Raw genomic sequence first — 20,976 nt, forward strand, 5'->3', positions numbered from 1 at the left:
AAATCTTGAAGAGGAGCTTGCTATTTTTTTGAACTTCTAATATTGATGTTTTAGTTGAATAGCATGTTTAATTTTAATCTTAATTATCATCGATTTTAATTTTTTGTTTTTTTAATGATATATACCTAGCCAATAAGATGCTCAAATTAGTTACAAATGGAAGGTGAGAGTTTTGAGTAAATATTAATTGTCCTCAATTATAACGAGTTTTTATGATATATTAAATTCAGAAGAATATTCTATAGTATTATTGGAATTTTTTAAAAAATTAACATCCACATGGCTCGATTGTTGGCTATGGCTTATTCCCACTAGCTAATTGTTGTTACCTCATGTTCGAGCTATGATTGAGCGAATTCATTTTCTCTATCATTTATCCTCTAGAAAGTATAGTTCGAGAGCTTTCTCAAAGAGATTTGGAAGTACAACCAAGTGTGGCTTGGCACACTATTGATCAATGCATTAGACACCATCCAAGCCTATCTCGAGGGAGATGACTTGAGTGCTTTCTAATGCTTAGTCCAAAAGGGTGTATCTGAAATATTTGTTATGCTTAACTCGAGATGAATCCATTACACATATTGTTTTTCCTTAGTCCGATAAGGATGTATTAGGCATATTTTTATGCTTAGTCCGAGAAAAATATATTAGATATATATTTTATACTTAGTTCGAAAAGAACACATCGATTATATTTTCGATGCGTAACCCAAGAAGGACATTTCGGACATATATTTGATGCTTAGTCTAAGAAAGACGCATCGAATGTATTTTGAATGCTCAGCCCGAGGATAACCTATTGAAAATATTTTCAATGCTTAGATTAAAAAAAATGCATCGAATGTATTATGAAAAATATATTGAGTGCATTTATGATATTTGATGCGTAGACCAAGAAAGATACATCGGATGCATTTTCAATGCTTAACTCAAGAAGAATACATCAAATATATTTTCAATATTTAGCCTAAGAAGGTCATATCAGTTTATGATGCTTGGTCTCGAGAAAAATGTGTCAAGCATATTTTTGATACTTAATCCGAGGAAGACATCATGAATCTTTTTGATTCATGATGTATCAGACACTTTTTTTTTTTTATGTTGAACTCAGACACTTTTTTTTTATGTTGAACTCAAGAGCTCATTTTCGATCCTTGACCTAAGATAGTACACTATATATATATATATATATATATATATATATATATATATATATATATATATATATATATATAACCTAACGCTATCATGAAAACAACAATCGACACGATTTTATTGGTAAAAATATTTAGTATATTTTTTCCTTGTCTTTTTCTTCGTATTGTATTGCGGCTTATGGACAACAGTATGTCAAAGGAAACCGGTGCTCGGCTCAGACTTAAGCTGAACTATCATTGTCATTGTCAGTGCAATTGATGACACTTGCCAACAAGTCAAATCGTAAGGTTTGGTACACCCAATTCCAACCTTGGCGACACTCGAAACATTAATTCCCAACCACACCATGTACAAAGAAGATGTGAAACACAACTGAATAGTCCGATCGGCATAGATAGATGATGAGTTCATTTGTGATCCATGAAATATATTCTTAAAAATGTTGGAGTGATCGAGTCCGAACGATAAGAATCTTTGGTGAACGAAATGGAAGGGTGGGTAGTGAGCTTTCTATTCGTTTCTATCGTTATAATTACGTCCTTTTCTAAAAGAAACAAACATTAATTGGAATCACTCATGTAGCATTGACCAAACTTTGAATGTGCGCGATTTAGGTGAGGAGAGGAAGCAACTTCCATTAGGTAAGAGGACTATAGTGTTGCTGAACAAATGTGTCGTGACTGATGAGTCAGTACAGTTTGGTCCACGAGTCGATGTCGGGAGCTTTCTGTCGGCTAAATTGGATGTCGAGGTAGGCCAGGGCCTCTCGATGGGGTGTTAATCGGCGTTCCTCAGTCAGAGCACTGTTTGCGTTGAGCAACGTCTTCTCCGTCTCCAGGCTGGTCGGTAGCTCACCTTCGTATACTAGATGGCAATTCCCATGTTGAGATGCTCGCGGTTCGATGGTGATCGTTTTCCTATAAAAATGATCTTCGTCGGGTGATTTTCGACTTTGGCCCCTCCGACAAGTTGACGCGTGGGGGTGAAACATCGTCCCAAGCTTTCGGGACGGGATATACCGAACAACGTCTTGGTACGGGTTCTGACTTAGCACGTGGGGATGCTTCCCTTGCTGACTCGACAATAACGTACCGTAACATCGATTGTGACATGTCTTGGACCCAAAATATACTAGCATTAACTTGCATTAGTATTAGTGCAACTTCGAGTTGGCATAGCTTGAACGTGTAAGAACAGCACGTCTGCGACAGTCCTTTAATTAAAGTAAAGTGCGAGGACTGTCCTCACATCATTTATCGTATCGGGTGGGTTCATGTGCCGCACGTAATAAAGAGGCCGACCGGCGAGGCACGCAGAACAGGAGTGGTTGGAGGCATTCATGCCATCTGAGCTGGTGGGGGAAAGACGCGAAAAGAGGTTGTGCAGGCGTTAATTACTCCTCCACGTTCCACAGTATATATATATATATATATATATATATATATATATATATATATATATATATATATATATATATATATATATATATATATATATATATATATATATATATAATTTAACAACTAAAGTTTTTAGGTTATGGATTAAACGTAGTGGTATGGAACTTTCTTCTGATAACGATTGCAACATTATTTCCAACAACTGTGAGAACGTTGCCTGTTTATTTATTAACTTTGTAATGTATCTGATCAAGATTAATGGACATTTCCGATTGGTTGCTATGGACATGATCGATAGAAGGATTTGATGGTCTTCAACTCATTGACCAGATCTAGAGATGTTTGCTTTCTTTCAGTCGCTTGTGTTTGAATTCAATTTAATTAAATTTATTTATTAGTGTTGATAAATAATGTTGATATCAATTTGGATGTGCTATTTGTTTACGTAGAATTTTAAAATTTTTATAAATCATAAGAGTTTAAGTATTTTCACTAGTAAGGATTTGAATATGAGACAGAAAAGATAATCAATTTTGTAAAAGATTATGATTTTAATATTAACTATTATTCTAAAAAGATTAAAGTCTTATAGTTTATATAAATATTCAAAGAAATTTTGATGATGATAAATTTGATAAATATAAAGATTGAATTTTTAACCAAGATAAATAAAGATTTCTTTTGATATTCTTGATGGCATAATTATTTTTGGTAGAAGATATTAAAGAAAGTCATTCATTAAAAATACAAATATCAAAAGAGACCCACATATCAAGATTTAATATCTATTCTATAACTATCAAGATGTTTGCATCAACTGGTGATATAGTATAAAGAGATATAGTAGAGTTTATCTCTAAATATGTGATTTGCTAATAGTGAAATAGAATATCTAATACATACTAGAAGATTGTAAAAGATTTTATTTCCCGAGTTAAATGAAAATATGTTACTATAGAATTTTTAATAGGACTATCCAGGACTTCGAAACAATACAATGAAATTTAGGTAGTAGTGGTCAGACTCAATAAATTTATTCATTTTTTTCCTAAGAAGTATCCTTTGGATAAGCTAGCAAATTTATATATTAAGGAGATCATTACACTATCTCAAATAAATATCAAAGATTTACCTTCAAGTTTTGAAAAAGTTTATAGAAATCCTTGGGCACTTTATACCTAATTGAGTTTGCTTATAATGATAGCTATCACTCTAGTAGAAACTTTTTATAAGGAAAAAATACATATTACTTATGTACTGGGACGACGACAAAGTGGGATAATAAAAACTTTTCAAATCTCAATTGATTTAAAGAGATGTTAATAATATTTGAATTATAGTGAAGAGATTTAGAATTCAAAGCTAGTGATTAAAACTTTTTAAAGGTATCACCAACCAAAAGAGTTACGAGATTTATCTAAAGAGAGAAGTTGACGTATATTAATTAGCTCATTTGAGATCTCATATCTATAGCATATAGATTGACATTATCCTTGAATTTAGCTTACATTGTATTCCTCGTCTCTATATTTTAGAGGTATATTAAAGATTCATCTTATATTATATCCTACCAACTCATCTTCGTAGAGTAACCAATCTAGATCTTCAATATATATATATATATATATATATATATATATATATATATATATATATATATATATATATATATATATATATATATATTTTGAGGAATAAAATTATATCCAGGGCAAAGATCTATTTGCAAAACCATTCAAATCAAGAGGTAACTTAGACCAAATTTCTTTTAACATGAGAGAAATGATCAAATCTTCAATTTGGACTTATAAATTAAATAAAAATAAAGGTTAAATACATATAAAAATAAAAAATCTTACCTTCTGTGGAGAGCTCACTTCCTCCTATTTAAAGAGACAGATTCTTCTTTTTGAACCAAGCCTAATAGTACAAAGAACTAGGAGTTGCATCTTTTTTAGAAAAGGTAGGTTCTTATGTCCAAAAAATAATTTTTGTCTGTTTTAAATGTTTAAAATTTTATTTTTAGATTAAAATATATTATAATTATACATGCTATATGTAATTTCTAATTTTTTTCTATTCCTTTAATTGTTTGAAATTTATTATTAGATTATAATATTTTTATAATTATTCATGTTAAGTGAAATTTTAAAAATTTTTATACATTTTAAAGGTTTAAAATTTTATTTTAGGATTAAAACTTATTAGAATTATTCATATTATATGATGTTTCTAAAATTTTATCTTAAATGCATGATATTTGATTTTCATTAGATTTATATAGTACTTGATTAAAAATATTATTTTCTTTTTTATGTAATTTTATTTTTTAAATATACTATTATTTATTATATTTTAATTACTCAATGCTAATGAATAATTTTTTATTATAATTCTATGATGTCATAATTTAGAATTAGGGGAGTTGGTTATAATTTGAATTCAAATCAACTAGCCGACTAAGCCTAGCTAATAGGCTAGGCCAACCAATAAGCTTCAACTCATAAGTCAGCCTCAACCCTAATCTATTTTAAAGGACTACTATAGAAATAATATCAACACTAATCTCCATAACAAACATATGGATAACGATAGTTGGGACCTAAATGGAGAAGTGAAGGGTCTATGTTCTCACCCATTAAGATAGTGAACTTTTAGAATCTATCCGTTATAATCACACTCTATAAAATGTTTGCTACTATACTTATGGATTCCGATTTTATATATTCTTTTAGATCATCTCATTTTGCTATAAGACTGTATAAAAATTCTAGGATAATGAGTAATACACTAATGGTAGCAACACTAATTGAAAATTCTATAATAACTAATTATATATTTAAAAATTATATTATTGCCATTAAAAGTCATGATTTGGTTGTGAACCTTATTCTACTAGAGTTTTAGGACTTCGTTATTATTTTTGATATGAACGGGCTTTCAACATACCATACAAGTGATGATTATTTTTTAAATATTATTGTTTTCTCATACCTAGATTAACCATCCTTTTAAGTTCATTGGAAATCAAAAAAATCCTCCTCTTATTATTTAAGCATTGAGTGATATCCAATTATTATTAAAAGGATGTTAAGAGTACTTACTCATCATTTCTAAAGAAGAATTGAAGATGTTAGTATTAAAGGACATCCATATTATATAAGATTTATAAAAGAATTTTTAAAAATAATTATGCTTTTGTCCGATTGACAAAGAACAATGTGAAGTTTTATATAGAACGATAAGTGTCAATAACATTGATGGGCTACTTAGCCGATCAAACCTAAATCATGACATTTTGTATTATAATTAATTTATATTTATCTATATTTGACCATAGGGAGAGCTCAAGTAGAAAAGGACTATATGTGGATGAAGTCAGATGACTCATCACGACGTAAAGTTACCATTGTATTATACCTAATATGCATCATATTAGGATTTGAACTAGGTTATGTTGAGCCTCGATAAGAATATCAAGTGCTAGAAGGAGAAAAATCGTAATATCCTAATTAGTCCCACATTAAAAATAAAAATATTAAAATTAATTTATAAAAATTTGATGGATATATTATTATCAACTCTAATTTAATTATTTTAATTAGTAATTTAAATCAAATAAAATTATGATACAGTTAGCGTTGGAAAAGATTTGTTACTAAATCAATTACATTCATAATGAAATCTTTAATAGAATTTGATTACATGTCAAATTTACTCTTTCTTTCTATCTTTCTTTTCCATTTTATTGCTCGAGTACTATTTGTCAGAAATGGGGGGTCTCATGAAATCCAAACGGAGGACGAATGGGGCCACAACGCTCCACTACTCTTTGGCATAAATGGGGAGTCTCGAGTAATCCAAATGGAGGACCAATGGGGCCACTAATGGACCTGCAACAATGTCTCGAGTTTCCACACATCAACTGCGGTCCTCAAGTGGAGATTGAATCGGTCACATGAATTAATGAACCGGACTTTGTTGCAGATGGACACTTGTGATTTAAATCCGAGCAGCTGACCCAATCCAATCTTGCCATTGATGTCATTGTGGCCCTCATCACATTCTCCAATTTGTTCTCGGTAGCACTCCTAAAAAGTAATTTCTACTAGCATCACAAATTTCACAGACAACTATAATAATAACGATGCAAAAATTATCCATCGTACAGAGTACAAATGGATCTAAGACCACTTGGCAAGAATAGACATGAGTGCTGCTCCCAGAAGGAGTGAGATGTTCATGGCAAGTTGTAATTTGGGTTTGCTCTGCACCCTCGGATTCGTAAAATCTTGGGCAAGCAGATCAACGAGGGCCATATAAATCAAGATTCCGGCAGAGGCAGAATCCAGAAGACCTTCGACGACGAGAGCTGTGGGACTGTTTTCGTCGTACACCGATGATGTTCCCATACCTACCGCAATCCCAACCGGTGTCGTGAGGGAGAAGAAGAGCCCCATCGTTACCATTGACTTCATTTGGTAGTTCGCCTGCGACACAAAGCCACAATGCTTTCGCTAGCAAAAATCAATCGAATAGTAAATCGAATTTTGATGTGCCATTTTTATGTAAATCGATCATGGCTAGTCCAACTCAACACTCCTCATTTGATTTACCTGCACGATGCATCCTCCGAGCCCTACACCCTCAAAGAACTGATGAAAGCTGAGAGCAGCCAGCAGAGACCTTATCGTAGATGGAGTCTCCGATGCGCCCAAGGAAATCCCAATTATTACGGAATGAACCACGATGCCGAGCTCCAAAACCTGTGTTGTGCACCCATCGAAATCAAAATCTCTCTGACTGCTTCACGAACAAAGCACCGAAGAAATTATCAACTTGTGCCTCGTTAGAGCAAGCAGTTCAGTGATTTTACCTGAGAGATAACGCGATGGCGGATCAGCTGCTGAGCCGAAGGATCCTCGTGAATGTGACCGTGATTTGCATGGCTATGTACGTGAACGTCGTTGTGCCCGTGCATGCCGTGGGGAGCCTCCATGTCAGCCTTGGTCTCATCGGTCACGGCCGCCGTCCGAGCCCTAGCGCTGTGCGAGCGGCTAAAGTATCCGGTGGCCACAGTGTCCATCATCAGCGTCGCGATCGCGGCGACCATCGCGCCGAACCCAGCAAACGGAAACTTCTGCCAAGGACTCGGATCGAGACACGAGGAGGTGAGGCCGTCGAAAGCGTCGGGGAGGATGTGGACGAAGCCGGTGGCGAGAATGACACCGGCAGCGAACGACTTGATGACGAAGAAGACATCCTTTTCGGGGTGAAGAGCGGGCCACCATTTGCCTAAGATGGGGATGCAGACGCCGATACTGCCGCACACAAGGATGGAAAATATCGCTGCAATCTTCAGCGGGAGGGCCTTCTTCTTGTCACGGCCCGCCTCATCGGTGGAGCACTCGCAGTCGCCGTGAACAAGCAGAGGAAGAAGAAGCACCGCGAGGAAGAAGAGCGAGGCACCTCTCATCATCATCTTCCCGGCGCTTGGAGAGAGTCTTGCAATGGATTACCCGGAGGCTGGAGCCGCGTTTGTGTAGATGGTGGGGTGGGAAGGAGGGGGTTTCGAGGGAAAGATGCAGCAATCGATGAGCACATGATTGTCTCCATATGTTGACACCGATTAGGATAGGATTTGTGGACTCGTCTTGTTAGCGAGAGAGTGAGGCTCTTCTTTTGTGCATCATTCTTCTTCTTCTTCTTTCCGTCGTCCAACATATAATAATACCTTCATCTCTGCTTCTGCGATTGTTGTATTGAATTAAAGGCATCAACATGTTTGTAAAGTGGAGATCGTCGATGGGTGCTTCCGTCGGTTGATAAATTACTTGTGTGGGTGTCGACACTGTGTTGTCATTCGGACAGCAGTTTGTTTATAATAACGCTCGGCGCCATGTACGGTGATATTATATTTATATATATAAATAAAAGAGCAAATAAATAACCAACGAACTAATCGAGAACACAGTGGAAATGATGCAGCACACGAATCTTGAAGTCGCGGGCTTTAAGGTTGTGGAGCATGTGAACATGTACCTAAATTGCATTGCACTGCAGGCTCAGCAGTACCTCTCTATATGTTGGGCCATGAATGAATACCCACTGGTCTCGATGACCTTTTTGACCGAGATTAAGCACACGCCGTGCTCAGGCCGATCAGACGCCCACGGCTGTGTAAGCTAGTGTTCCCAAATAGTCATTAGCAACCATCGACGGTCAAATAAATTGCTTCGCAAGTAACATCAGCATTCTAGAAGCGGCCTTCAGGCTTTCGTTTCCGTGTCTCTCTTGTCTCGTCTCCTTCAACCTCCGCACATGGATTCTTCAAACCTTTGAATGCGACAGGGCTGGGAGATGGAGGAATCGCGGAGCAGGCGAATGGGAAGAGACGTGCCGTGGCGGCTCACGAAGCTCATCCACAAGGCGCGCGAGGTCACCACACGCCTTCTCCACTGATGATTACGATCGCCGTGACTGTGAAGTTTGGCCGCCATCGATTCCTCAAACTACTATTCAGCGTAGGAATCCAACTGTTTTATTCTTTTACCACATCGACTTTCTTTCCAATTGAATTCATATATTATATTCTTTGTTAAATCTATTATAAATCGAAGATGTTCATATAAACTAGGACAAGTGCAATCCACGAATGTGATTGTCTTCTTGTTATTGGATTTGATTTGTGAATATATATATATATATATATATTTATTTATTTATACACCAAAAGATATAAGAAAATATAGGCCAGTGAAAGGTAAAAAGATATTTTCCAAGATTCTCCCCCTTCACACCACACGACGAACTCAGAGGCGGACAGAGTCGTGGGGAGACCACGAGCCCTCCACACGCGCCTCAGCTTCCCCATCGATCTGCACCGTCCACGCGTCCTGCATTCGCTTCGCCTTCTATATGTTCCCCTCGCCCCCTCATCCTTTCTCCGCCATCCGCCTCTGTTCTTCCAAATCCTTTGCTGTTCACACCATGGCGATGCTTCTCAAGGCCTCCGCCGCTCTCGCTCTTCTTTCCGCCTCCTCCGAGGCCTCGCAGCCGCCTTCTCCCGCCGTCCTCCCTTCCTTGTCTTCTTCTTTCGCTCCTTTTAGATCTCCGAGGCGAATGAACCGGCGCGTCTCAACGGCTGTCGCCGCCGGTTCTAACCATGTCATCACGGGAGTCGTGTTCCAGCCTTTCGAGGAGATCAAGAGCGGTGTCTCTCTCGTGCCGGTGGCCCCCGACTTGTCCATCGCTCGTCAGAAGTACGCCGATGAGTGCGAGGCTGCCATTAATGTACAGATCAAGTCGGTTCTCCTTCCTTTCTCGAACAGATCAAATTCGAATTACAGGGGATTTAATCCCTTTCTCTTACCCTCTGTCTGTGTTTTCTCCTCCAGTGTCGAATACACTAATTCGTACATTTATCATGCCCTCTTCGCTTACTTCGATCGCGACAATGTGGCGCTGAAGGGCTTCGCCAAGTATGTCATCGCAAAAAATCCAGAACATGCCCTTATCTTCCTTCCTTCACAGGAACATATATGCCTTAGATCTGCGCTGCTCTTGCTTGTTTCAGGTTCTTTAAGGAGTCGAGCCAAGAGGAACGGGACCATGCAGAGAAATTGATGGAGTACCAAGTGAGTGGTTGCTTTCTTCCCTCTTTTGTTGGATGTTTAGGGGTTCCGTTCTTCCTTTTCGGATCTGTGATGACTAAACCAAACCAAATTTGATGCGGTCAGAACAAGCGCGGAGGAAGAGTGAATCTTCAATCCATTGCTACGCCATTGTCCGAGTTTAATCACGCCGAGAAGGGTGATGCACTGTACGGTAAGTTGTGGTTTCTGCACAGAGCGCGGGTCTACTTATAATTATTGACCAAGAAACATGAATTTGCCGATTTATGCATGCTTATCGATGTCATCATGAAGCTTTTGTCCCTACTTCTTCCTGTGGGTTGTATTATCTTATTGAGGTGCCATGAAAAAGGGAGTTCTTTTGACAGAAGTTTGCTAGAAAGAATTGAAGTCTCGAGCCTTCATGGACGAGATGAATCCAACTCTGACACCTTATGGACGAGGGCTATTGTTTTATAGATCTATATGGTCGTATAATCTACATGCTCCTGATTAAAAATTATCTCTGTTTATGTGGGTATGCCTACTCCATCTCTTGTTCTGTAGGTGAACCTTCTTATCCAGATCTAAATTGTCTATATTGACCTAGATGAGGGTCCTGACTTCATGCATGTTTCTTTGAGATAAGATTACTCGGAAGCCTGCAATTTCTGCTTGTTCATGCTTCTGTTCTTTTTGTTTTGTTTCATGTTTTCATCAAACTTTAAATTATGGTGACATAGTTTTAGCAAGTTGTTTATGTTGTTGCAGCAATGGAATTAGCCTTGTGTCTTGAGAAGCTGACAAACGAGAAATTACTCGGATTACATGATGTAAGTAATCCTGACCTATGAAATTAATGTGTTGTTTTTGGCTGGTTAGTGCCAGCTTATGTTATCGGACTCTTCACTCTGTTCAAATTTCATGAAACAGGTGGCCGAAAAATGCAATGATGCTCAGATGGCAGATTTTATCGAGAGCGAATTCCTTGAAGAACAGGTGAAAGACTCCCTTATTGTCCACAATTAATGAGTTGTTTTTCACATATTTTCCTTTACTTTTGGAACTATAATGTAAAAAAGCTGCAATTTTCTTTCTAATCGATACTTTCTAGTTGCTGTCGTGGCCATTAGAGGATAGTTGTTAAGATGTTCATCATTCGGCTATTTCGTGATCCTAACCAAAAAGAAGAAAAAAAGAATAGAATATTGCCATTTGTTTGGTAATTTTTCATCATCTTCAAGTGGTAGAATTAGATGCATCATGACCTAATCGATTAATCTAATCTAAGTACTTTTATTATGTTAAGAGTCTCTCTTAATTAGTTCTTCTCTTCTATTATCCAGGTGGAAGCCATCAAAAAGATATCTGAATATGTTGCTCAATTGAGAAGAGTGGGGAAGGGACATGGTGAGGTTTTATACACACATACACTCTCTCTTTAAAATTTAGTCAGCATTCGAAGTTGTTGAGTTGGTCTTACAATCATATAACTTTACTCATCGTAGGGGTTTGGCACTTTGATCGGATGCTGCTCGATGAAGGAAAGTTGCATCAGGCATAGGAATCATGTGGCTTTGTCTTGGTGTGCAGGATGTCTTAGATGAGGTCTCTTTACATGAAGCTTTGGTTTGGCATTTCCATTGGTGTTTTGAATTAGAGACGTGTGTGACATGGTCCCCTGCTAAATTTGTTTTATGTAAGTCTAGACCGTATAATAAAATAAATATTGTCGAGCTTAAGATGAATGGTACGCTGGATGATTGATGATGATGATGATATCGGGGAGATAAGATCTAAGTCAATTCTGTGTTACGATTGCTCCGTTCGCAGGGAAATGGGCCAATTTGGGCCTTCGAGTACGGACAATCATGAGGACCTCCTGTTTCGCTTTGTCATTGTCGATTCGCCTCCTAATGAAAGGTCCTTCGGCTGGTACAGTTCCCTTCAAGATGTATCCGAGGGTCGAGCACAGCCCACGCTGTCAGCACTCGGAGTGCTTCCTTCCGTCCTCTCGGCCCGTGCTTCAAGGTGAAGGGCTTCAGAGACATGGCTACACCCCGTCCTAATTACAGCATTACACATCCCTATGGTGGCCATGACCTGTTCCTGTACGATCAAATGATCAGCAGGCAGCAACAGGAGATTCACATGCATCATCGACTCGGCCTTGGATGCCTCGACCTTTCTTCTTCTGCATCGCAGTATGATCATACGCTGCCGTAAGCTTTTTATTATCACCACCCGGTCGACATCGCTCCCAGTGGTGTGCCTGCCATTTCAGCAGCTCCCTTTTGTGAGAATCCATAACTCGAGTTAGCAGGTAAGGCTTCTGCTTTTGTGGCCATTGGTCTCGAGAGAGAACAAACATCCTATCATTCCGTACGTGTGTGTTCCAGACAGACATCCTTTGTAATATGACTCCAGTAAATTAATTTAGATATATGCAACTCATTTATCAAACAAGATTTAGTTGGAGAGAGAAAAAAAAAAAAAAGGAGGATGAGCCTATCTCGCATTCTGCCCAATTATTCCTTCTCATCATGGCCTTCTTACGTCACAGCAAACTTCGACATATTATTTATCATATAACTTTGTGTGCACACACATACATACGTATATAATACTTTTGATTCTTTAGATCTTGTTCCTTGTGGTCTCAGAACCGTCGGATTTGCAGGCTTCTCTATCAGCCATCATTAAATAAGCACAATAATTTTAAAATAATAAAAAAAGAAGAATGGCTAATATATATATATATATATATATATATATATATATATATATATATATATATATATATATATATATATATAATGGAAATTTGACTTTTAAAAGGGACTTATTTAAACTACGTGGCATCTGAATTAAGCATAACCGAGAAGCTGAGAGACGCATCTAACGTAGCATAATTAATTGCAGTCGTATTGTAAGTGGCTTTCCCACTATACATTCCTTCTCATTTCTTAATCTAACGTCTCTTTCACAATATATATTCATAGTACGAGCCATATCTATTGATGAACAATTATAATGATTAATTAATTTGAAACACTATAATAATAAAATTGTTGTCCTTCATGTTATGCAATTAATTAGTAAGAGGTTGAAACCGTTGGCGCGCCATTCCCTCTGAATGGTCTCCTAGTTTTAGAGCTTATAACACATGCGAGAATCCACCATGCTAACCAAAGAAACCACTCGTGGTCAAATTTCCATGTTAATTTTTTATTTGTCTAATTTCATTATTTATCTTCATCAGAATATATATATATTTTTTCTTGAACATATTAGCCCGTTGGAACTGTTACTATCCAACCCCGTTTGGGTGGAGCCACATTATTTGAATGCGAACGCCGTACAATAATTGGCGAGGAGGATCCTAACCTACTAACCAACAAGCCGAGTTGATTCTTAATTAACAAGTAATTCCCATGGTGATGGGAGTAGCGTTATGTACGTGGAAGCTAATCCCTCGCCGCCACGTGTTCCTTTCATTAGGGTGGGTCTACATACATACATGCATGTTGATGCCGGCCGGGTGAAGCGTAGACAAGACCGGTATTCCCGTCGTTGGACTGTGCTACATGCAAGAGAATTAAGGAGCTTGTCAGTATCTTACCTGATAGTGTGAAGTACTCGCTGTGGTCGAGACATTGTTGATTCTCTTCTTTCGACTACATAATTGAAGAACGACTTGAGATAGCTGACGTATGTGCTGACAGACTTAATTTATGAGGCATATTTACGGTTCCAATACTTGTTCGACAATAAAAATCTCCACTGCCAATGTCTTACTATACCTGCAGCTTATGGGAGGGGAAGAAACTTACCGATAACAACAATTAATTCGTATTCCAAGTTGCAGCAGGCCGCTAAAAGATATCAGTGGTTGCAGGAAACGATTCATCTCAGCTTCGAATTGTGCATCAAGAGTTTGGTCCATCCAAAGGGAGAATAAATAATATACTCCTTTATTTTGCTGTTGTTCTTGTGATGACATCTGCCTATGAGAACCATAAAATGGTTCGGTGTTGGCAGCAACGCATACGGCGTTGAGTATAGATCACTAGGACTGCTAAGCTTAGAGTGGTTGTTTGTCAAAGAGGTTGTAGTTTCTCGTTGGTGTCACTAAGAAAAGGATGTAAGTAACAAGAAACAAAACCGGTTCTTAGAGAGAGAGAGAGAGAGAGAGAGAGAGAGATGGCAGATGGAACTGATGGTGGCTAGAAGAAGGGGAGATTTGGTGTTACTGCAAATCACAGTTGGAGATGAAGACTTGTTGTGGAAGAGAGGAAGCACGTACGTGTGGGGGCTCCCGATCGAACAATTCTCACGTCGAATGACTTACTTTTCCCAGGATCAAAGATACAACTAGATTGAGGAATGTAGAGGAGCTTGTAATGGATTGAGGAATGACTTACTTTGGAGTTCTATTCCTGCAGGTGGAATTAAGTCTCACTCAGCTGAAATATTAATGGAGGGCCTGCATCAGTGCTTCCGAACTAAGGGTTAGAAGGAAAAAAAGAGAGAGAAGATGAGATCAAACCCTACAGTGCAGTGCAGAAAGCAAAAACAATCGAAAGAGCAAAATTACAGAAAGTACAACAACGTAGAGCGAGAAGAAATAACGAGATGGGATAGCAACCCGGTTATCACAAAGGAATCGAGATCGATCTCGACATCATTATATCTTAAGGTTTTTGAAGCTTCCTGAAGATGGCATAGCAATGATGAAAGCAACCTCGAGGCAGCATAGCATAGCAAAGCAAAGACGAAGTGCTCAGAGTTCAGTTCAAAGTATATACTACAGAATTATAATCATCCCACTAAAGCATCCAAACGAAATGAGCGCAGAAGAAACATCCAATCATAACACCATTTAAAAGAGAGAATTAATTCAAACAAGTACTGCATCAGGAAAAATAAAAGTGCATTCTGTCTTGTGTTCATCAAAAACTGGTTGAATCAAAGAAGATCGCCAAATCTAACGAACACTACCAACAGTAACTCTTGTGATCCATCCCAACTCCCTCACCATCATCATCGGCAACACCGACAGAAGCGAGATTATGTCTCGATCAAGGGATAGATGAGCCACCCGGCGGAGCAGTAGTAGATCCCTCCAGGAGGCTCGAACCTGAACCACCACCACCACCACCCAGGACGGCGGCGGTCGAAGAATGCTCACCTGCATCCCCACCGGTAGAAGGCGGAGTTCGCTTCCGCTTCTTCTTCTCGTAGCGGATCCCCCGGGCCTTGGCCTGGCTGTCCCGGACCTCGCGGAGATAGAAGCGGACGGCGCGGGCGGCGAACGGGTTGGTCTCAGGCTTCCCCCCGCTCTCCTCGTACGCCGCTCGGAGGCGCCCGATGAGGGCGTCCAGGGAGCCCCAGGCCTGCCTGAGCGGGCACGGGCACGTCGCCGGCGGGTTAGGGCAACCGAAGAAAGCGCACCCTGGCGCGTGCACCTTCGTCTTCCCGAACTGGTCGAGGTACCGCAGGAACTCGATCACGTGGGCGCCGCCGCACCCCGCCAGCGCCAGCGGCGGCCTCTGGTTCCGGATGTACTGCAGGAAAGTGTTCCAGTCCCGGCGCTTCTGCGACTCGTACCGGCTAAGCGGCGCCACCGACGCCCGGGGCTGCTTGTCCGCGGTTCCCCCGGGCGCCGCGCCGGCGGTGGAAGCTGCAGAGGAGGAGGAGGACGGGCCTTCCCCCCCCGGCGGGCAGTGGTCGTTGTCCGATGTAGTCGAGTCCATGCACCGACGTCAGAAGAGGAAAGCGAGATGTAGATGTATCTTGATGGGACCAAGAAAGACAATAGAGAGAGAGAGAGAGAGAGAGAGAGAGAGAGAGGGAGAGGGTAAGTAAAACGAACAAGTATGAAGGGATTCACATGGTGTCCCGTCGGTCAGCACCACCGAACAGGGCTTCTCCTAATAGCAATAGTGATGAAGAGCGTTGGGCATCGGTTTGAGCACAGAAAGCAGTGCATGTTACTCCTCCCACCAACAAAAGAAGAATGACGTTTCAAGGCTTCTTGTGTTGGTAGATGATGAGTGGCTGCTCGTTTACTTTCCTATATTTCGCTATTTTTGTCACTTTGCAGTACGAGTACTTCGATTCCATTGTTAGTGATTTCAATATCTTGTGATAGGGCACGATAGGAAGATGATACATAGGATGAGCTTAAGCTGACGCTCAAGAATTTGGACAACTCGTTAGATTCTATGCTTTCCAGATGTCAAATCAACATATATAAATTCTGAAAACTGCAATTCGATATATATTATGCTCAGCTCATGATCGAGAGGAAGCCATCTAAAATCGATACGTTTATTCGATTAAAATCCTAGAAAAAAAAAGGTAATTCTGAAACATTGATCGGTTTGATTAGAATGCTCCAAAGCCTCAAACAGTCGATGCTAATGCTTCTTATATTTAAGAAAAATGCAAAAGGAATCTTTTACGCAATACATTCATCATCATGTCATCACTAAATTAGGCGGCTTGAAATTGACCGTAAGTGCGTATGAGTTGACGTCTAGAAATTAATTCTTCCTCCCTCTTATCTTGTGTTTTTCTCGATAGGATATAGCCACTCCAATCATTCTTCAAAAAATTCAAAGAGAATGATGTGTTCTTGGACTATCGGTCACATCAATTACAGTAACGCCTAATGTTAGGTACAATTAGTCCATTTATACAAGGCTCAAAACTCTGGTTAAGGCGTTTCTAGATGTACCTCTTGTAACAGGGTTTTCCGACGAGAAACATCATCCATGGATAACATATGTTTAACGTGAAGATTAAGGTTCTACATGCTAAACAAGCATCATCCATGGATTACTCTAAGCCTGCTGATCTAATGAAATCCAGCGGAAAGTTAACCCTTGTGATCGAAAATGGAGAGGATCGACATGGGCGTCCCCTCCCCCCCCCCCCCCCCCCCTTCTTTGAGCTTAACAAGGGGAGGAGCAGCCAGCAGCAGGCGAGGGACGGACGTTCCTGCTTCCCTGCGCGTCGGTAAACGAGACCGGTAACAGTGAGACACAAAACGATAGGAAAGGAAACCCTATACCTTTCATTGAATAACTACAAGATAAAAACATTTATTTTCATATGATTTCTTCCTCCGGTCAACAACATGGGACCCCCTTGTTAGCATGAGCCGAGCAGGTAAACCAGCACACCAGCGGAACCGGACGACCGATGTGGCCGACCTTTTTCTGCAATCCAACCACGGCAACTCACAGCTCGGTCCTTTCTCCCAGGAGCATTTCTCTCGCTCGTCCACGGCGTCCCGCTGCAACACCGACTGCTACTGCTTCCATCGCCCACACCAAGCTGAGCCAAAGTTGATCTCTGTACTCGGGATGCTACGAGATTGGATCTTTGACCCTTCGTTTGTTGGGCTCGCGGGACGTAGGAATCCTCCCCCCCAACACCCGGGTACACCCATTACCGTCTTCACCATCAAGCATTGGACAAAGCCGTGCCCATCGATCTTGTCAGCGTCGCATCAACCCTTGTCTTTTATTTTTATGTCATATTCCCGTCCCCGCCTTTCTTCCCAACACTTCGTTCCACCCACACCGTCGTGTCGGAGTCTCACGTTTTACGGACTCCGGTAAAGTAGTCCATGTCCCAAAAACAACAGTCAGGCACGCATGCATTGCACCAGATGCGATGATGGTCTTAATCCTATGATTAGACCACCTCTTCTCTCACGACACAGTCCTCATCTTCTTTTCTTTTACTGAACCAAATAGGATGCAAGTCAAGAATTGGCAAGTCATGTCATCCGTTGCTTCTGGACTCCTGTGTTCATCTGAACGGTCGCGATCTCGTAGTTATCCACTATGCCCTTCTCGAACAACATATTTGATGGCCGTCGTCATACTGGGAGGAAGAACATAATAATACATTAGAAGGTTGAGTTGGGTTTCAAGATTGTTTTTATCAGTAAATTAATTATTTAATGAAGTCTTTTTTATTATTTTCTAACGATTCGAAAATGCAATATACTACTTTGTCGAATTCTTTTTTGTTTGGAAAAACAGAAACATTATATCTATAAATGTGTGTGCAGAGCGGCATCGCTCGTCGCAACCGCCTTACCATAACAGCATATAAATAAGCCTGGAGGTTGAGGAGTGGTGTGATGCCGTTGTTCGTCTCTCCACCGCCTCATCCTTTTCGCCTTGAAACCCTCTGGATGAATCAAGGAGAAGAAGGGATCACGATCGAGAAGCGGCGATTCCGCTTGATCACTGCATCCCGCCCCGACTCCGGTCTTCGGGTACGTTTTCTGTGTCTTTTGTCCTCTCTGTCGTTAGGGTTAGGGGATCGTTGCGGTGGCTCTTGCGGCCATTCGCCATGTTGTTGTCGTGTTCTTGTCTCGATTTTTCTCGTTTCTGATTGTTTTGGGCTGGTGGGGGGTTTTGAGCAATGTGCTGCTTTATCGTCGTAGAAAGAACTCTGCGGGAGTTGAGGTTGAAGACGACCACGAACAGATGGCAGAAGAGCCGGTGTCGAAGAAAGCAAAAAGGAACTGATCGAATTTCTTGGAGGCGGCGGTGTCATCGGCGGATGAAATAGGTAACCGACCGGGCCAATGGCTTGAAAGCCGACGAAAATGGGAACACCAGGCAGTCGGAGATCGACGAGAACTTGCATGGCCCAGATCCAGCAGTATATGGTAGGGAGAGGAACCATCGCCCCCTTGCATCCAACGATTTCATCTCTTGGGCTTCAGGGTCCAGGCGCGAATATAGGTAAACATTTCTTTCTCTCGACATGTTCTCTGTTCTTGAAATGGTGGATGGCTATCTTTCTTTGAATTGCTTATTATAGTTGAATAGAACGTAATTTTGAAACCACACAAATTTGCCTGTTCATTATTTGGATTGTAAAATTGTTACCGCTGTTTCATTCCTGGAGATTATATTGTTAGATGGAGTAGGTGACAATTTCTTGCTATAAACTCTCTTTCATTTTTATGTCACTTGTTGATTGATGATATAAGTGATATACAGGTTCTTTGATGAGGTTTACAAGAATTCTTGATGTTTTCTTTATCTTGTGATGAATGTGCTTTATTGTTCATGATTATTTTAATGAGTTTCGCTTGAACTTTTTGTCTTGTTTATACTCTTACGTAGGTAATATATGCAAACCAACAACAACAACAACAACAACAACAACAACAACAAATATCTTCCTATTTCTTGTGCTTTTCGAGTTACCATGTTTCAACCACATTTCGTGAATTCCAGAGTACCATATTTGACTTGAATCATAACTGATCTTATAATTGTTCGATTAAACAAAATAATTTAATCTGTATTCCCTCAGTGGTCACAAGGTACTTCAGGTGCCTATCTATATTTTCACTACAATTCTTTGAATAATTTGTTTTCTATAATTCTTCTCTTGAAAGTTACATAGCTCAGGCAATATCAAGGTAAAAGAAACTTTTAACATATTTTTTAAAACTTATCTAAATTATTTCCTTGGATGATTCCAATCCCACAGATTAGATCCAGTCCATTCTGTCGAGTTCAAATAGTCACTGGTCAATCCAATCCTAGGAGTCTTGGTTTCTCTCACACAATACTGTGTGTTTATTTATGTTTATTTACTTGTAGAAAGGAAAGATGTGTTTCCTATGGGCACCATTTCGATGCCGTTGTGCCTTCTCAGGATGAGAACATTGTGATCAAGTTAGACGTTCCACTCGTATCAATTTGGTAGGCTTGAGAGACCATGAGAACAAAATGTTTAGTGCAGCTTAACTGCAAAAAAAAGAAAAAGAAGATATTCCTTAGTTTTCAAGTTTACTGGAAATAAAAGATATTCTTCTCCTTTCTGCCATCCTTAGAACTGGTGAGGCCTGTAGGTGAAGTTCGCTGTCTATTCTTTAGCAACTACATTATAGAGTGGATTCATATTTCATGCTGCATACTTAATGCGTTGAATAAAAGATATTCATCAAACACTTCTTTCCGTTCACATGATCTTCGTTAACATATGCTGTATTGTATATTTGATGTATATGTTGAATCAATCTGTCAAGACGTTTTCAAGATTTGTAGTAGTTGATTTTGGGACCGGTTTTACCAATCATATCATTGAGATAGATATTATGATTTAGGAGTTGCCATTCTTGATCGGGCAAATAAATTGAACAAGTTAGTTGATGGTGTTGATTTGACAGTGTCACCTGATTTTAACATGAGTAAAATTATAACAGATGGGTAAGCTACATGATTCTCTGGTGCCATTGTCGGTGATGCTGGTGTTGCTCTTCATCGTGCCACAATGCTGCAACTGTGTGCCTTGAAGCTGCCTCCAGGATCTTATTTGAATCCAGTTCAGTTGGAAAAGGTTAGTTCCTATTTCCTTCTATAAATGCTCAAATATTAGCATCCTGTTTTGTGCATTTCATTTGACTACTATTGTATGGGAAGTAAGGATATTTTCTATGGAGTGTATAATTGTCCTTTGGGTCTTTTTGATGCATGATATATGGTCATTGTTTTTTTGGCTTGGTCAACTAAACCCAATTTGTATTTCCCAAAGCCAAACTGTAACAGACCAAGTTTCTTGGCCATGGGTTAATTTTGCCCATGATCTCCGTTGTGAGTTTGCCAAATTTGCTAAAGTAACTCGATGTCTATTGATTTTATGCTGTATTTGTTAGTTCAGAACTATTTTGATTGATCTTGATCTATTTATTTCTCTATTGGAAGCTTTGTTGGCTGAAGAAGTTAGTAGATGTGGGCTAATTTTTGTTTCAGATCATT

General features: G+C 39.6%; 3 protein-coding genes across 3 annotated transcripts; 1 reads left to right on the plus strand and 2 right to left on the minus strand.

Annotated features, from left to right (window-relative positions):
* Nucleotides 1-6,694: 6,694 nt before the first annotated feature.
* Nucleotides 6,695-8,296, minus strand: LOC135652111 (zinc transporter 8-like). The gene is made up of 3 exons (XM_065172811.1): nucleotides 7,435-8,296; nucleotides 7,175-7,324; nucleotides 6,695-7,048 (listed from the first exon to the last, which is right to left on the minus strand). Exons 1-3 carry the CDS (start codon nucleotides 8,038-8,040, stop codon nucleotides 6,743-6,745), a joined length of 1,062 nt encoding a protein of 353 aa, XP_065028883.1. The 5' UTR covers nucleotides 8,041-8,296; the 3' UTR covers nucleotides 6,695-6,742.
* Nucleotides 8,297-9,494: 1,198 nt separating this feature from the next.
* On the plus strand, nucleotides 9,495-11,913 carry LOC103972246 (ferritin-1, chloroplastic). Its single transcript, XM_009386514.3, has 8 exons — nucleotides 9,495-9,862; nucleotides 9,956-10,039; nucleotides 10,135-10,195; nucleotides 10,298-10,385; nucleotides 10,943-11,004; nucleotides 11,105-11,170; nucleotides 11,518-11,581; nucleotides 11,680-11,913. Exons 1-8 carry the CDS (start codon nucleotides 9,549-9,551, stop codon nucleotides 11,733-11,735), a joined length of 795 nt encoding a protein of 264 aa, XP_009384789.2. The 5' UTR covers nucleotides 9,495-9,548; the 3' UTR covers nucleotides 11,736-11,913.
* Nucleotides 11,914-15,033: 3,120 nt separating this feature from the next.
* On the minus strand, nucleotides 15,034-16,159 carry LOC103972247 (protein G1-like7). Its single transcript, XM_009386515.3, has one exon. The coding sequence runs from the start codon at nucleotides 15,925-15,927 to the stop codon at nucleotides 15,253-15,255; it is 675 nt and encodes a 224-aa protein (XP_009384790.2). The 5' UTR covers nucleotides 15,928-16,159; the 3' UTR covers nucleotides 15,034-15,252.
* Nucleotides 16,160-20,976: the final 4,817 nt, after the last annotated feature.

Source organism: Musa acuminata, chromosome BXJ3-11, assembly GCF_036884655.1.
Source record: "Musa acuminata AAA Group cultivar baxijiao chromosome BXJ3-11, Cavendish_Baxijiao_AAA, whole genome shotgun sequence".
Taxonomy (NCBI): Eukaryota; Viridiplantae; Streptophyta; class Magnoliopsida; order Zingiberales; family Musaceae; genus Musa; species Musa acuminata.

Excerpts from the sequence above, each read along its gene's own strand:
- LOC135652111 (XM_065172811.1), bottom strand. The coding sequence starts at position 8,040 with ATGATGATGAGAGGTGCCTCGCTCTTCTTCCTCGCGGTGCTTCTTCTT. Across the intron at positions 7,325-7,434 it reads GCCATCGCGTTATCTCTCAG|GTTTTGGAGCTCGGCATCGT; the intron begins GTAAAATCACTG and ends TGCACAACACAG. Across the intron at positions 7,049-7,174 it reads TCGGAGGATGCATCGTGCAG|GCGAACTACCAAATGAAGTC; the intron begins GTAAATCAAATG and ends TTTGTGTCGCAG.
- LOC103972246 (XM_009386514.3), top strand. The coding sequence starts at position 9,549 with ATGGCGATGCTTCTCAAGGCCTCCGCCGCTCTCGCTCTTCTTTCCGCC. Across the intron at positions 10,196-10,297 it reads AGAAATTGATGGAGTACCAA|AACAAGCGCGGAGGAAGAGT; the intron begins GTGAGTGGTTGC and ends TGATGCGGTCAG. Across the intron at positions 11,171-11,517 it reads GCGAATTCCTTGAAGAACAG|GTGGAAGCCATCAAAAAGAT; the intron begins GTGAAAGACTCC and ends TCTATTATCCAG.
- LOC103972247 (XM_009386515.3), bottom strand. The coding sequence starts at position 15,927 with ATGGACTCGACTACATCGGACAACGACCACTGCCCGCCGGGGGGGGAA.